The following is a 14,735-nucleotide window of genomic DNA, read 5'->3' on the forward strand; positions in this document are numbered from 1 at the left end:
ATTGTAACTGTGGGAAACTTACCAGGTGGAATCAGTCTGTACTTTATGCTTATTGGGACAATAGCCAAATAATATTGTCTAGCAACATCAGCAACGTCTTTTCGTGCTGCCCGCGCCAAGGGAAATCACTCTTGCTGTGTTCCGGGTTCAGGCTATCGCCCCGTAGGCCGTACCAGACCGTACGCGAGCACTACAGTTAGATGCACAATTAATGAAATATTTAAGATGAGCATAAGACAGACAGACAGACAGACAGACAGACTGATTGATTCCTTTGATGAAGTAGATAATATGGTAAATATAGAAGAATAGATTGATTTTTGATCAATGTAATTTCCTCATTACAAAAAGCTAAGATGGCAGTGGGCTTGGATGGGATTTGTACTTTTTGAAAGTATATTTTATATTTAATATGAAATTTTTTACTTGCAGAACCAGTTTTTCATCAGTCAAGCAGGAGATCATTCTTATGTAAGGAATGAAATAGCCGATGCTTTGGTGGAAAGGATAGAGAGAGCTTACAAGTAAGTTTCCACTCCTAAAATAATTTCATTGTGAAATGGCTTGTTCTACACATCTCAACTACGTGTTGCCTGTTAGAAAATACAGTCGTACCTATCTGAAACAAGATCTTTTGTACCATGATAAAAAGAGGATATTGGATATTTGTTTGTTTCAGTGAAAGATTGAAATATCTTTCACAAATGAACATCAGATGCAATACTTTCATGAGTGACATAGCCAAGATTGAAAATGTATGATATACATATAGTATTCATGAGTGAAAAATATTCTGATCTTTTTTGTATAACAAACAAATGTTCTATTTATTTTATTACTCAAAATAAAAACCAATTATCTCATACAACACTCTTTATTCATCAAGCATATGCATTGATACTTACAACGATAGTTAAACATACGCATGATACATTTTGTAATAATTTAATTAAATTCAGTAAAAGTATATTGACAATATTGGGAGTTGATCGGCCGCTCATGACTCAACAAGGGTCTCACCATGTAGAGTCGTTAAAAGCACAGCAAAATCCGTCGACCGAGAGGAGAACAGACGCACCAACCCAAGGCTTGCAAAAACAACGCAACTGCGCAATCCATCGAACTTCGAATTGTGAATCCAACCCAGCCCGGGTGTCACCGGGATGCGGTCAAATGCACAACCCTAGCCAATGTAAAGCGAGGCAATATAGCACAACGGACCACAAGGCAAAGCAATGCAAGACACTTTGTACTTTGTAACAGGTATCACTCAAACAACGCAAAGTAACGCAAGACACTTTGTACTTTGTAACAGGTGTCACTCAAAGGCAAAGCAACACAAGACACTTTGCACTTTATAACAGGTATCACTCAAATGCAAACACACAACAATTTCAATTGAACGTCGAGCTACCATTCCACCCATTTCGGGTTTCACCGAGAATGAGCGAAACCGCAACACGAGTCAATGAAAGGCAAGGCAAGGCAAGGCAAAGTGACACCACTGAGAGCAACGCAACATACGCAACACACGCAACACTAGGAATTGCCAAGTACTAGGGCAAAACCTTTTACTATCCAGTTAACACAAACTGGTAAACATATGATACCCCAAAGTACGCAACTGAATGCAAACATACAGACACCGTATCCGCTCACCTCACGGCCGACAGAATTTTACCGCCAACATATTATGAGCGACAATATCCATCAAGCCAGTATTATAAATAAACACCTTTTACTTATAGTATTATGACAAGATGAAGAAAAACTAATATTAAGGTCTATCAAATGTCACAATTAAAAAGCCAGTGTCCTACCTAATAATTGTTACCACAAATAATAGCAGAATTTTCTTAGTGATATCCAACTGTGATCACAAAGTTTTTAAGTTCACATGAAATAGTATTTACGACAGTCAATACTTCCTATAATTATTTTCCTGTCCTTGAATTTCATGTCAATACGACACATTTAACTTAAAAAGTGAAACTTATTCTAATAATTTTATTACTTCACTATTGTCTTCTTGTACATATAGTTTATATATTTTAATACTAGAAATACGTATATTAATATCAGTCAACTATCCCGTGCCTTTTTAAAGAAGTATAAAATCTTTCAAATTATACTGGAGAGTCTTATACAAATATAGTCACGCCCATGCTAAACCGTTTTCTTAAATAACAAAATTTATATACACTGCATCAAAATGTCTCAGTTTTTTCTTCATAACACGGTATGAACATCTCACATTTGGAAGTCCTTGGTCACGTAACAAGATGACATCTAGCCCCGTCATACATTTTGATGGCTGGATGTGTTATCTCCTGCAGTGTTATTGCTTTCTGGTATATCACCCTCATCAATTTACTTTGGCACGGTTTAACCCTGCAATTGTAAGTAAAAAGACGGCAGTACCTAACAACTCAGTCGTCAAGACCGGGTGGACAATAACAATTAACTTGAACTAGAACATCAACGTTAGCTATTGTTAACTTAAATAGATGGACTTTATGCAAATTTCCTTTACAACTTTGAACCAATTTCATAAAACATTCCACAGATGATGTAAGATCAACATAAATAGATCAGTAAAGTGTATATAAAATACTGACAAAGTATTCTAGCAAGTTGTTAAAACTACAATACTAGCCCGAAATTTAAGATGCAAAACTCTATGTTTCGAAAGTTTCCTATTAATACAGGGTGTGGCGGGCGGGTAGTTTTGACGTTACCGACGGTGTAGCTAGCAAAATGTGAGAGAACTGCACGAGATTATTGGTATTTATATTATATCGACTGGGTACCAGTATCAATAGGAACCAGTTCAGATCAGCCAAGTGTAACAATATCGATGACACGTTTATCTACGAAAACAGACGACAATTTAATAAACTAGCAGACGGTAATTAACGAGCAACAATTTGAGAAAAAATAAATTAAATTATTTTAATTCTAAAATAATTTCCATTATTTTATTACTCAAAATAAAAACCAATTATCTCATACAACACTCTTTATTCATCAAGCATATGCATTGATACTTACAACGATAGTTAAACATACGCATGATACATTTTGTAATAATTTAATTAAATTCAGTAAAAGTATATTGACAATATTGGGAGTTGATCGGCCGCTCATGACTCAACAAGGGTCTCACCGTGTAGAGTCGTTAAAAGCACAGCAAAATCCGTCGACCGAGAGGAGAACAGACGCACCAACCCAAGGCTTGCAAAAACAACGCAACTGCGCAATCCATCGAACTTCGAATTGTGAATCCAACCCAGCCCGGTGTCACCGGGATGCGGTCAAATGCACAACCCTAGCCAATGTAAAGCGAGGCAATATAGCACAACGGACCACAAGGCAAAGCAATGCAAGACACTTTGTACTTTGTAACAGGTATCACTCAAACAACGCAAAGTAACGCAAGACACTTTGTACTTTGTAACAGGTGTCACTCAAAGGCAAAGCAACACAAGACACTTTGCACTTTATAACAGGTATCACTCAAATGCAAACACACAACAATTTCAATTGAACGTCGAGCTACCATTCCACCCATTTCGGGTTTCACCGAGAATGAGCGAAACCGCAACACGAGTCAATGAAAGGCAAGGCAAGGCAAGGCAAAGTGACACCACTGAGAGCAACGCAACATACGCAACACACGCAACACTAGGAATTGCCAAGTACTAGGGCAAAACCTTTTACTATCCAGTTAACACAAATTGGTAAACATGTGATACCCCAAAGTACGCAACTTGAATGCAAACATACAGACACCGTATCCGCTCACCTCACGGCCGACAGAATTTTACCGCCACAATAAATTTATAATTTATCCGCCAAAATTCTACGGCCTTTCAAACTCTTCTTTAAAAAATCGCATCTTTTATGTAATCACCAAAAAACTGTAGTCCTACTTTCTTATACTGTATTTCCATCTGACCGAAACAAAATGTGGCATAGCATCAATATCGAGCCAAATTATAATGAATTTGCCACCTGAATAAACTAACTTGCGGTAGGCCATATATTACTAAATCTAATCTTACAACTTCCAAAGCTATGATTTTGATATAACTTGCATCAACAATTAGACAGTACAAGCTCTCCTTTTAAAGATTCGGCTGAAACGGCAGAAAAAAGAAAAAACTGACATTTTACTCCAGATTAACGAGTAGAAGTCCTGAATTTACGATCATTTCTCTATTAATTGAGATAATTAATGCACATACAGAAGACATTTTGTCAGCGCCTATAGAAAAATTTATGTGACCCGATTTCTACTCCTTAATTCTGAAATAACGGGGTTTGATAGATACATATTTCATTGTTTTGAAATTTTATATACGCATATTTGTTCTCAACTACGGACAAGTCTGAAACTTGAACAATTCGTATGTTAATTGTTTGCTCACTTAAACAAACCAAAGTATGATACAATAAACAAAGTCTAACATATTTTCAACTCGTATTCCTCTTATATCGTGCACGGGAAGCAGTCGCATTTGACCTTTATTAAAAACTTTGTCGATAGAGCCCGCTTGTCTCGGGTAGCACAATTATTTCGACAGCCGTCTAACAGTTTATTTATGACGAAACCCGTATGTAAATGAAAAACCCGTGCAGTTTGTGACATTAATTTAAAGCCCTGCTCCCGTCCTACATTTTAACCTTGAATCGTAACTGAAAAAGCAAGAAAATCCCGACTATGAACAGTGACACCTTTCAAAATAGAGTCTATTTTATATATAATTCTATATGAAATACCATTAGTTTTGCGTGCAACAGTGTGGTACGTGCCTATTATAATCATGGTTGCATACACACAACAGAATTAATTGAATAGCAGCGGGGTAGGATTTTAAGCCTGTAATGTAAGTTAAATTCGTCTTTCACAAAACAACATACACTATAAGAAAATAATGTGATGGGTTGATATTGGTCATTGTTAAGGTAAACGGTAAGTGATTTTTTTTTGATTTTTTTTTTTAATGATTTAATAGCTGTATTGTATGTAACTGAGGTATAAGTGCTACTTTTATTTAAGATTGTAACAATGTTCGAACTCTATGGATCTACATCAGGAGCTGCTTATCTGAATCTGAATAACTTAAACCAAAAATGTCATCGTGACGACCTGGTACATGTTCAGCGTATATAGGAAAGCAATAAAATCTGACAACTACATGATAGTTTGTACAAGATACTTATAACTGCCCTATTGAGGCAAAAGAGCTTTTAGATTTATTACTTATTATTCAGCAGTTGTTTAATAAGTCTGATCCCCAAACCACAACCGCCGCTAAGATTGGAAACAATTCCATCAATGTTATGTTTGCTGTAAATCCAAGTCTGTATCATAAATCAAGTCATCAGTGACGGTGAAAATAAATACCAAAATCGGAATATTCACCCGGGTACTATCAAAAGACAAAATTATAAATCTTAGTTTGTAACAGAAAAAACTGAAATCCAACTGATTTATTTTTGTAAAAATCATAACGTTGTTAAATATCCTAATTCTTGTATGATGATATAGTTTTGTCAGACCAAAAACGGCGAGTAAAGATTGACCGGTAAAAATTGTCATCGTAACGAACCGGTACAATCTTAGAAAATGTGACAATTTATTAGTGTTCAACTTTGATTTATGCAGATTCTAAAATCTAGCAAACTATTCAAATGTTATGTACCTGGTTAAGTTACAAATGAAAGCGACTTTAATTGATATGTCAACGTCCTCGTGTATCTACAAATAAGTTTTAATTTGTGTTCGCCTGTGAAATTTAATGTTTTGACATACTTCTATGCTACATAACGTAAACTATTTATAAATGGTTAAATTGAACCTGCTGCGCATGAATGACGTAAACTGTGATCCGAAGTGACCTAATTTTTGAACCCATTTATATTAACCGTTAATAAGATCGTTCATTGTATGATAAATGGTGAGTTCCTCTATATTCACCTGAAATATTTTTGTGAAATGAAACATTTTACTGAAATCTTGAAATTTAGCAGTGGGACCGGCTACTCGGTCAGTTTCAATATTATTTTAAATTTGCGTATTGATTATTCTGAATTCAGTGAAACGTATTTAATTATTACTCTTAAAGTGAACATAGCAATTCAATGAGATTAAAAGACAGTTTGTGTAAGAGATAAGATGTTCCAACTGTTATGTTTCCTAAACTGACAGAATCTGAGAAGTGATCCTTTTTGAAAGGAAGCTCGAACAAAAAGACGAAAACTTTTGATTACTTAAAGACTTTATATGCGCGTTGAAATTTGTACACTTTACATCGTAAGCAAATTTGCGAATAAACCACGTACGATTACAGAAATTACAGTCATAATACATATGCATAAAAACTGATGTTAACTGGTTTAACCAGCATGTAATGGCCCATAAATTATTGTTTGACTTAGACCATGGAGCTGAAGTGCTTTGACGTAAAAGAAATTGATCGTCATAACTCGTGAATGAATAAGTTCTTCTTACGCAGTGCGCGATCTCTGAAGTTATACATGTAATGCAATATCTCATCAATTTTGTAAGAATACCTGGTATACTGAAACATAAGTGATGAATTCATTAGTAGATTTCTCAAAAAACTTTATATTTTTCTGTACATTCAATGCGCTAGTAACTATTCGGATTAACTACCAAACCCTTGCAAAATACGGACTTTTGACTGTGCATTTCGGTTGCAATACCTAATTTATCTACTCGCCTTAACATTTAATTAAAGCTGACACTGAATCGCTAAGTAAACATCTGTCGAGCGTAAAGTTTGTAAAGAAATGTCAAATACAGTTCAATTACTAGGTCATTCGTACCACAAGTTTTCAAAACAAATAATTCTCTACATGCAAAATAACCTAATTTTTGTTTTTATTTTGTTTTAGCTTGAACTCATGTTTTTCTTATAAATATCAAAATATGAAAATCGTAGCAAGGATACAAAAACTAAATCTAATTTTTACAAACATGATGTTTACAAAAACGAACTGTTGTTAGACACCTGCTCCATTTCTACCTTATAACCTTTAATTGACACTGAAAAAGCATGGAAATCATGACTACGAACAGAGACGCCTGTCAAAATAGCGACTATTAAATCAAATTATACATTTGTGTATACAAAACACCTTTGATTTTGCGAGCTAAGTGTAGTACATGTTGCCTTATGTCATCAAAAGTTATATACACAGTAAATTTGAATAACCGTGGAACCGAGTTTACTGATATTGTATGCCAAAATAGAGTCAAAAGGATAGCCTGTAGACGCGTGCGTAGATATATATTTGCGTCGCCACACCCCATTCGTGAATATTATGAAAAAACCTAAGGATCTATGTTTGAACAACAAACAATCTACTAAATCTGTGATATTATTTTTCGACATACCGGCAGAAGATTGGTAACACCGTCAACAACATTCTCTTCTAAAGCATCTGCACCTAGCATCCCTCTTGCCATTGTCCTGAGGAGCATACTGCAGAATATTTCTGTTGCAAGGATTCCTCCGAAATATCAGTTCCCGCCTTTGACCACGAGGCATTGCGATGATAAATCAAAACATGTAAATAGTTTTGACGTTACCGACGGTGTAGCTAGCAAAATGTGAGAGAACTGCACGAGATTATTGGTATTTATATTATATCGACTGGGTACCAGTATCAATAGGAACCAGTTCAGATCAGCCAAGTGTAACAATATCGATGACACGTTTATCTACGAAAACAGACGACAATTTAATAAACTAGCAGACGGTAATAACGAGCAACAATTTGAGAAAAAATAAATTAAATTATTTTAATTCTAAAATAATTTCCATTATTTTATGTTTTTACTCAATTTACTATATAGTTTCTTACTAGTGAAAAATATATTTAATATTTTTACTTGTGATATATTTCACTCTAATATTTCGGTAATTCACTGAAAAACATGTTATAAAAAGGAATGTTCCCTGTTACAAAGATGGTGGATTTCAGGTTTAAAATAATTTCATATTCAGAAGTGACAGAAAGTTGTAGTAAGTCTTAGTAAGCAAAGAAAAACTCCTTAACTAGTTATGCTAATATCTTAAACTTTTATCTGGCCAGCTTGTAGAAGGTCTTTGGTTCTACCCATGCCCACCTTCACCTGAAATAAAACACTGAGTGGTACCTTGGGTCTCTCCTGCCATTAAATCTGAAAAGTCCGTATTTGATCATATCTGACCAAACAAAACAATACATTATTAGGTACACTGCAGGGAGAATAATGAAGCATTTCAAATGTGGTTATCACTAACATTACAGGGAGAAAGAAGCATTTTGAGTGTATTCATCACTAACATTGCACAGAAAATGAAGCATTTCGAGTATGTTTATCACTTACAGGCAAAATGAAGCATTTCGAGTATGTTTATCACTTACAGGGAAAATGAAGCATTTCGAGTATGTTTATCACTTACAGGGAAAATGAAGCATTTCGAGTATGGTTATCACTTACAGGCAAAATGAAGCATTTCGAGTATGTTTATCACTTACAGGCAAAATGAAGCATTTCGAGTATGTTTATCACTTACAGGGAAAATGAAGCATTTCGAGTATGGTTATCACTTACAGGGAAAATGAAGCATTTCAAATATGTTTATCACTTACAGGGAAAATGAAGCATTTCGAGTATATGTGGTGCTGCCATTGTTACCTGCGTTTGAGGGGGAGATTGGAGCTAATGGTGGATATGCTATACAGGCAGTTCTTCACTGGAACTATAAATCTATATCAAAGGGAGAAAACTCTGTGTGGGCACAGCTTCTCAAGAAAGGTAACTCACTTTGTAAATTTATCAAGCTACTGCAGTATTAATATAATATGAAGTTTTAATCTTTGTATGAACCTGGTTAAATCAAATAGTATGGTATTGCAGAAATGACATAATATGTAAAAATGACTTAATGTGAATGAAATCAGATATCTGTAATTTCTTCAACATTTAGATATCTTCATTTGCAGTGTAATGGCAATTTTGAATACAGGTGATCTAGAAATCCTTAGTGTACTGTTTAATGTGCTTGCTATTTATTGTAAGTTTTCACTTTGCTTATATGTCTTAATTTCAGTGGATGACCCAAAGAAGTATATATTGTTTTGTGGCCTGAGATCTCATTGTGAACTTAAAGGGAAATTGGTAAATATTTTAAAGCTGTGTAAAACTCATTCTAGGTCAGTTCTGTACGACTTACTAGCCCCTACCAGTGTTTCACTGTAGGGGACCTACGGTTTGCCCCGTGTATGTCCATCAGTCATTTGCACAAAGTTGGATTCTGTGATAACTTTTCATGAAACTTGACACATGGATAGATGGCAATATCGAGAATATACATGTCCTTTTTCATGCAGGTGTTTGAAGAACCTGGTTATAAGAGTGAGGCAGGCGAGTGTTTAACAAGATTTGCGGTATAGATATCAGCTATGTACAGTTGAAACTCAGTATCTTAAACTTGCTTATCTTGAAACTAAGGTTATTCTGAAGAAATGTACCATCAACATTTTAAGTTTGTTTGTATTTCCATTCAATATAAGTCAAATTCAACATATTGCAACTTCATTTAGGTTTATTCGAGAATAAAACAAAACTTGAATATTTCTCTTGCTAATTTCAGGTGACAGAGCTAGTGTATGTTCACAGTAAATTAATGATAGTTGATGATGATACAGTAATAATAGGCTCAGCAAACATCAACGACCGCAGTATGAATGGTACGAGAGACAGTGAAATTGCTGTCATGGTTGAAGACTCACAAAAATTTCCTGTTCTAATGTCTGGAAAAGAACACATGGCAGGGAGATTCGCTTCCTCTCTGCGGAGAACTTTATTCCGAGAACATCTGGGAATCAAAGAAATGGATTTTAAGATAGACCTTAGTGACCCAACTTGCAATGAATTTTATAAGAATGTGTGGTTACATCGAGCCTCTGTTAATACAACTATATACCACAAGGTAAGGTTTGAAACTCTTGATGGGCATGGAGACACATTGCTTTACTAATGTCAATAGGTTTTTTGGTGGACCAGTTGGTTTTTGGTAACTCCAGAACTTTTTAAGGCCTACTGCTGTTAAACTTTATTGGATTATTGCCTGTTAACAATAGATGACCACAATTAGTTTTGGATGGAGTATGTGAAAGATGAAGGTCATTATGAACTTGAGACTTAAAGAAACATACCCAATAACCTCTGACAGGCTTTCATGAGGGTAGTGCATATCGATTGTGTAAACCTGTGTACCTGCAAAATGGCGACTTTTCAGGAAATAATATAAACTATATTTATCTGTTATTGCAAGGCTGAATCTTTTTGAACAAAGGTCTTTAGAACTGGTTATGCCCCCTTCCATATAGTGTTAACCCTGTCCATTTGTGTGTGCATGCACAAAATTGTGTCCAGTCTATAAATTTGTTGTGCTATAACAGGGCACATATGGCCACCATAACAAGATGAGCTGTGGCATGCAGAATTCAGACCCGCTACCTAAAATAGTCAAGGTCTCACATAGAGGTCAAAAATTTAAGGTCATTTTTCTTGTACACTTTTTATGCATGCATGGATATTCAAATAACTTGGCACAAACATTCACCCTAATTCCATATTTATGGTAATTTTTAGCTCAACTATTTGAATATTTTCAAATAGTAGAGCAATTATGTGATCACCCTTTCTTTGGCGTCCGTGTCACAGGGTTAAAGTTTTTCATGTAAGCAAGTTTCTCAGAAACTTCTTAGCCAAATGCTTTCAAACTTCACACATGTCTCTGGCATCATGAGATGACCTCCAAGGACAAGTTACATAACTCTAGCTCTTATTTTGTAAAAGGTAGCCTCTTGGAATTTCAGGTTAAAGTTTTGCATGTAAGCAGGGTTATCAGAAAGTACTGGGCCAAATGCTTTCAAATTTCACACATGTCTTTGGCACCAAAATTATGCCCCTTTTTTCTACTTAGAAAATTTTGCTAAAGCTTTAGTTTGTACCGTAAGCTGATATTTGGTGGAAGGGTTTCAAATAGTTGAGCGTACTGTCATCAAAAATCTCTTGTTCTTTTTCAGTCTATAAGTTAGGTATGCATATATGTGCTCTATTGTGAAAGTGCCGTTACGGGACCCGAACATCACATAGTGGGAGCATTGCTGTCTTACGGACACATTTCTAGTTTTGAATGTCCAATAGAGCTTTACGTCATTAACTTTGATTATATGTCTTAAATTCTCTTCATTCTTAATATGCAGTTGCTTTTCACATTCTATTGATGGTATTTAATATGATAAAACATTATGACTGACTACAATACAAAGGTTTTTCAAGTTGCCTAAAACTGTGTGAAAAAAAAATCAGATTTTCGCCTATTTCACATGGTTATATTGAAATAACATGATCAGCTACTTAAATGATGACTGGATAAAAATGCACAGGAAGGTTTACAGATACTATATGTTAGATTTCTCACCAAACTGCAGTTATGGCCTTTCGGATTGACACCATCATTATGTTCTTAAAAGAGCTTGTGCTAAACAAGGTTTTATGTAATGTATTTAATTTGCCAAAAGAAGTATCAATAAAATTACAAGGAAAACTATTTAATTTTAACTCTTATACATATTAAATGTCTTATTACATCAAAATATTCACTTAAAAGCTTAAAAGAACAATGCCCAGTAGCGTTGCTTTAATGTTGCTTTTGACCATTTATCTCAGAATGCATACACAGTCCTGTTTTCTTTAAAATCTGTATTCATTGCTTGAGATTTTTTGTTTCCAGGTGTTCAGATGTATTCCTGATGATCGAATAAAGACATTCCAGATGGTTACAGAGATAACACAGTCGCAGCCTCTGGCTGAAACCGACCCCGAGGCTGCTCAGACGGAGCTGAAGAAGATTCAGGGACGTATTGTGTTCATGCCGCTATACTTCCTGGAGTATGAGGAAACTATTATGGCTGGCGGAGCCAACAAAGAGGCAGTTATGCCTATGAAACTTTGGCTGTAAAATCTAGTAACCTCCATTACAGAAGAGGTAGTTAATCTACTGACCTTCATTATGGGAGAGATGTATAATTTACTGATCTTCGTTATTGGAGAGATAGATAATCTACTGACCTTCTATCTCGGAAGAGGTAGATAATGCTCAACTTGTAATTGTGATTGATGAGGGAACACTGATCATATAGTGTTCTCATGAAATATTTATTTTAATACAAGTTTAGAAGTTCCAACTTTTATAGGAACTTTGTTTTTATGGTAATATGTTAATCTAGAGATTGTTTTCTTTTAAACAGAAAAAGTACTATCAAATGTTCATGTATGTATCCTCTATTCTAATCAGCCTGATTGTGTTCCTGAAATATTACAGTTTTTCCATAATATTTTACATATCAACTACTGTTCATATTAAGTAATGCAAAACTAAAGATTAAAGCAATGGTAATTAAAATTCATTGAAGATATTTTACTTTCCAAAATGAGTGTAGAGCTGCAAAGAATTTACTTTTATTTATCTTTTTTTAAGCAGCACATACATTGTACTCTTTTAAACAGGTCTGTTAGTAAATACATCTTTTAACATAATTTGATTTACAAGTGAAGAAAAGTGAACAATTGGCTTTAAAGACGGCCCAAAGTAGGCATGCCGAGTGTGCCATTATAGGATTTAAACCTACAAATACAGAATCAGAGTTTTGATTTTTCTGGCAAATTAAAACAATCCATTAAAACAATCCAGGGTACGACAGTGTGATAAAAAATGTATTTGCTGTTTCTTATGTTGGGATTGTGATACTTTTTGAAACTGTTGCTGTAAAATATGAATTAGTTACATATTTTCTAGTCAGTATGATGAGGAGAAACAAAAATAATAATTGATATTGGCAGTGGTCTTGTCTAAAAAGTAATATAAAAAAATGTTTATGTTTTGTATGGATGTGATTAAGGGCCCCAGTACTTGTCAGTTCGGTATATATGGTGATTATTATGAGAGTCAGTAGTTACGCATGCCTGTATTATGAGTTTCAGACCAGGATTTAAAATTATAAAACCGAAATTGAGAACCAGTCTAAAACTCTAGAATCTGATTGGTTAATTCTGAGAACAATTTTTGAAAATGACCAATGGCATAGTAGCATTCAAGGACTGGGACCAGGTAAAATTGAGAGTACACAAGCTACCAACAATTAGTTGATATTTAATTGCTGTTTCTATTTACCTTATAGTTATGTAAAAGCATTTTTTGTCTTAATTTGTAATTTATGATATAGTTTATTTTTAGATTTGTTAACTTTGACTCTGTCTAGAAAGTTTGTTATTTTAAGCTTAAGTACAAGCTTTACATTAGATTCTGCATTGGTATGTACAGATCCATTCCTTTTCTTTTGTAAACCTCATAAAGCATGCTTTAACATTCCCTAGATATTCTATATTTATATTATTTACTTATATACCCTTTAACTGTTTCAGCTTAATTGAGGCTTGCTTTATTTACTATTGTGATTTTTATGCCTGATTGATCCATGATTACGAAGTATTTGTCTCAAATTGAAACTGTCGTAGTTTTATCATGGGAATTTTTTATCATGGGCATTTGAAGTTAATAAATCAGTATTAAGAAAGAACATGACTAGTAGGACAATATTTTTGTAAAGAATGATCACACACTATATTTTGAGAAACAGTGTATATCTTTAGCTTTCATAAAATATATTTTTGAGTAAACTGTTTGGTTTTTCAGCATTGCTTTTTTGCATTGTCAGTAACCAGAGATGATAATATTTTTTTGACTTTTGATTAAACTTTTTTGACATAACAGTATTGAACATCCATAGAAGTAGTGCTATACTGCACAAAGGGGCTTTCCAAGTTTGAATTAAAAAAAATGTGTTTTTTGTATTTAGAACATTTAATGGGTAGAGTGTAAGAGTCTTTTATTGGTTGTAGGAGCTGATGGAAATATCTGACTCGACAATAATTGTTTAGGCGGTAAGTCAGCGGAGCCTCTTTACTGCATCAGCAGTTACCCGAGAGAGCTGGAAATTCCCGTCCGCACCTACAGCCAGTGATCCAATCTATTTCTTGCATTCCATATTCAACAAATAATAGCAAAAATATCAAATATCTATCATCATAGCACACTTTTCTGGCCAGCAGAGTATTTGAACAAAGCTTTGGAAACCATTGTCTGTAAACAGAAAAGACACCTAAATTGGTTTGAAGACAAGTAAGGCTACATCCAGTTTTGTTTTATCACAAGCAGTGTTATTTTATGAATTTTTCATCAAAAAAGGCTGTTTATGAATAAAAAAATAAACTGTAATGAACAAAGAGGAACTGTCAAGGAATTAAATTTTTATCCCATTTTGTGGAATAAAAATTGAATTATTGCACAAATCCTCAACATAAATGTAGTAAGATGGATTTTCTAGCACTGGGGAAAACGATGGAAACCCTGTCTGGTATATTCAGGAATAAGTATTAAACTTATCTTGTCTGCCTAGTTAGCTCAGTTGAGCTGAAGACTGAATCAAGTGGCCATTAGTTAGATCCATACATGGAGCAAATTTTCTTAGAAGTTGTTCAAACTTTCACCTCGTACATATGAGGAAGTTGTTTAAACTTGTTTAAACTTCCACCGCATATATGTAAGGAAGTTGTCAGTTTTTTCATGTTAACAAGTCAGAAC

At 34.4% G+C, this 14,735-nt stretch overlaps 1 protein-coding gene across 1 annotated transcript in view; it reads left to right on the plus strand.

Moving 5' to 3' along the window:
* LOC123552912 (phospholipase D1-like) overlaps positions 1–12,766 on the plus strand; it is an 88,512-nt gene extending 75,746 nt beyond the window's left edge. Inside the window, exons 19-23 of the mRNA XM_053541449.1 lie at positions 433–524; positions 8,673–8,836; positions 9,132–9,199; positions 9,675–10,013; positions 11,826–12,766. Coding sequence (XP_053397424.1) covers positions 433–524; positions 8,673–8,836; positions 9,132–9,199; positions 9,675–10,013; positions 11,826–12,053 — 891 coding nt within the window. The 3' untranslated portion in view covers positions 12,054–12,766. The remainder of the gene's footprint in view (positions 1–432; positions 525–8,672; positions 8,837–9,131; positions 9,200–9,674; positions 10,014–11,825) is intronic.
* The last annotated feature ends 1,969 nt before the right edge of the window (positions 12,767–14,735 follow it).

The sequence above is a fragment of the Mercenaria mercenaria genome, chromosome 4 (genome assembly GCF_021730395.1).
Source record: "Mercenaria mercenaria strain notata chromosome 4, MADL_Memer_1, whole genome shotgun sequence".
Taxonomy (NCBI): domain Eukaryota; kingdom Metazoa; phylum Mollusca; class Bivalvia; order Venerida; family Veneridae; genus Mercenaria; species Mercenaria mercenaria.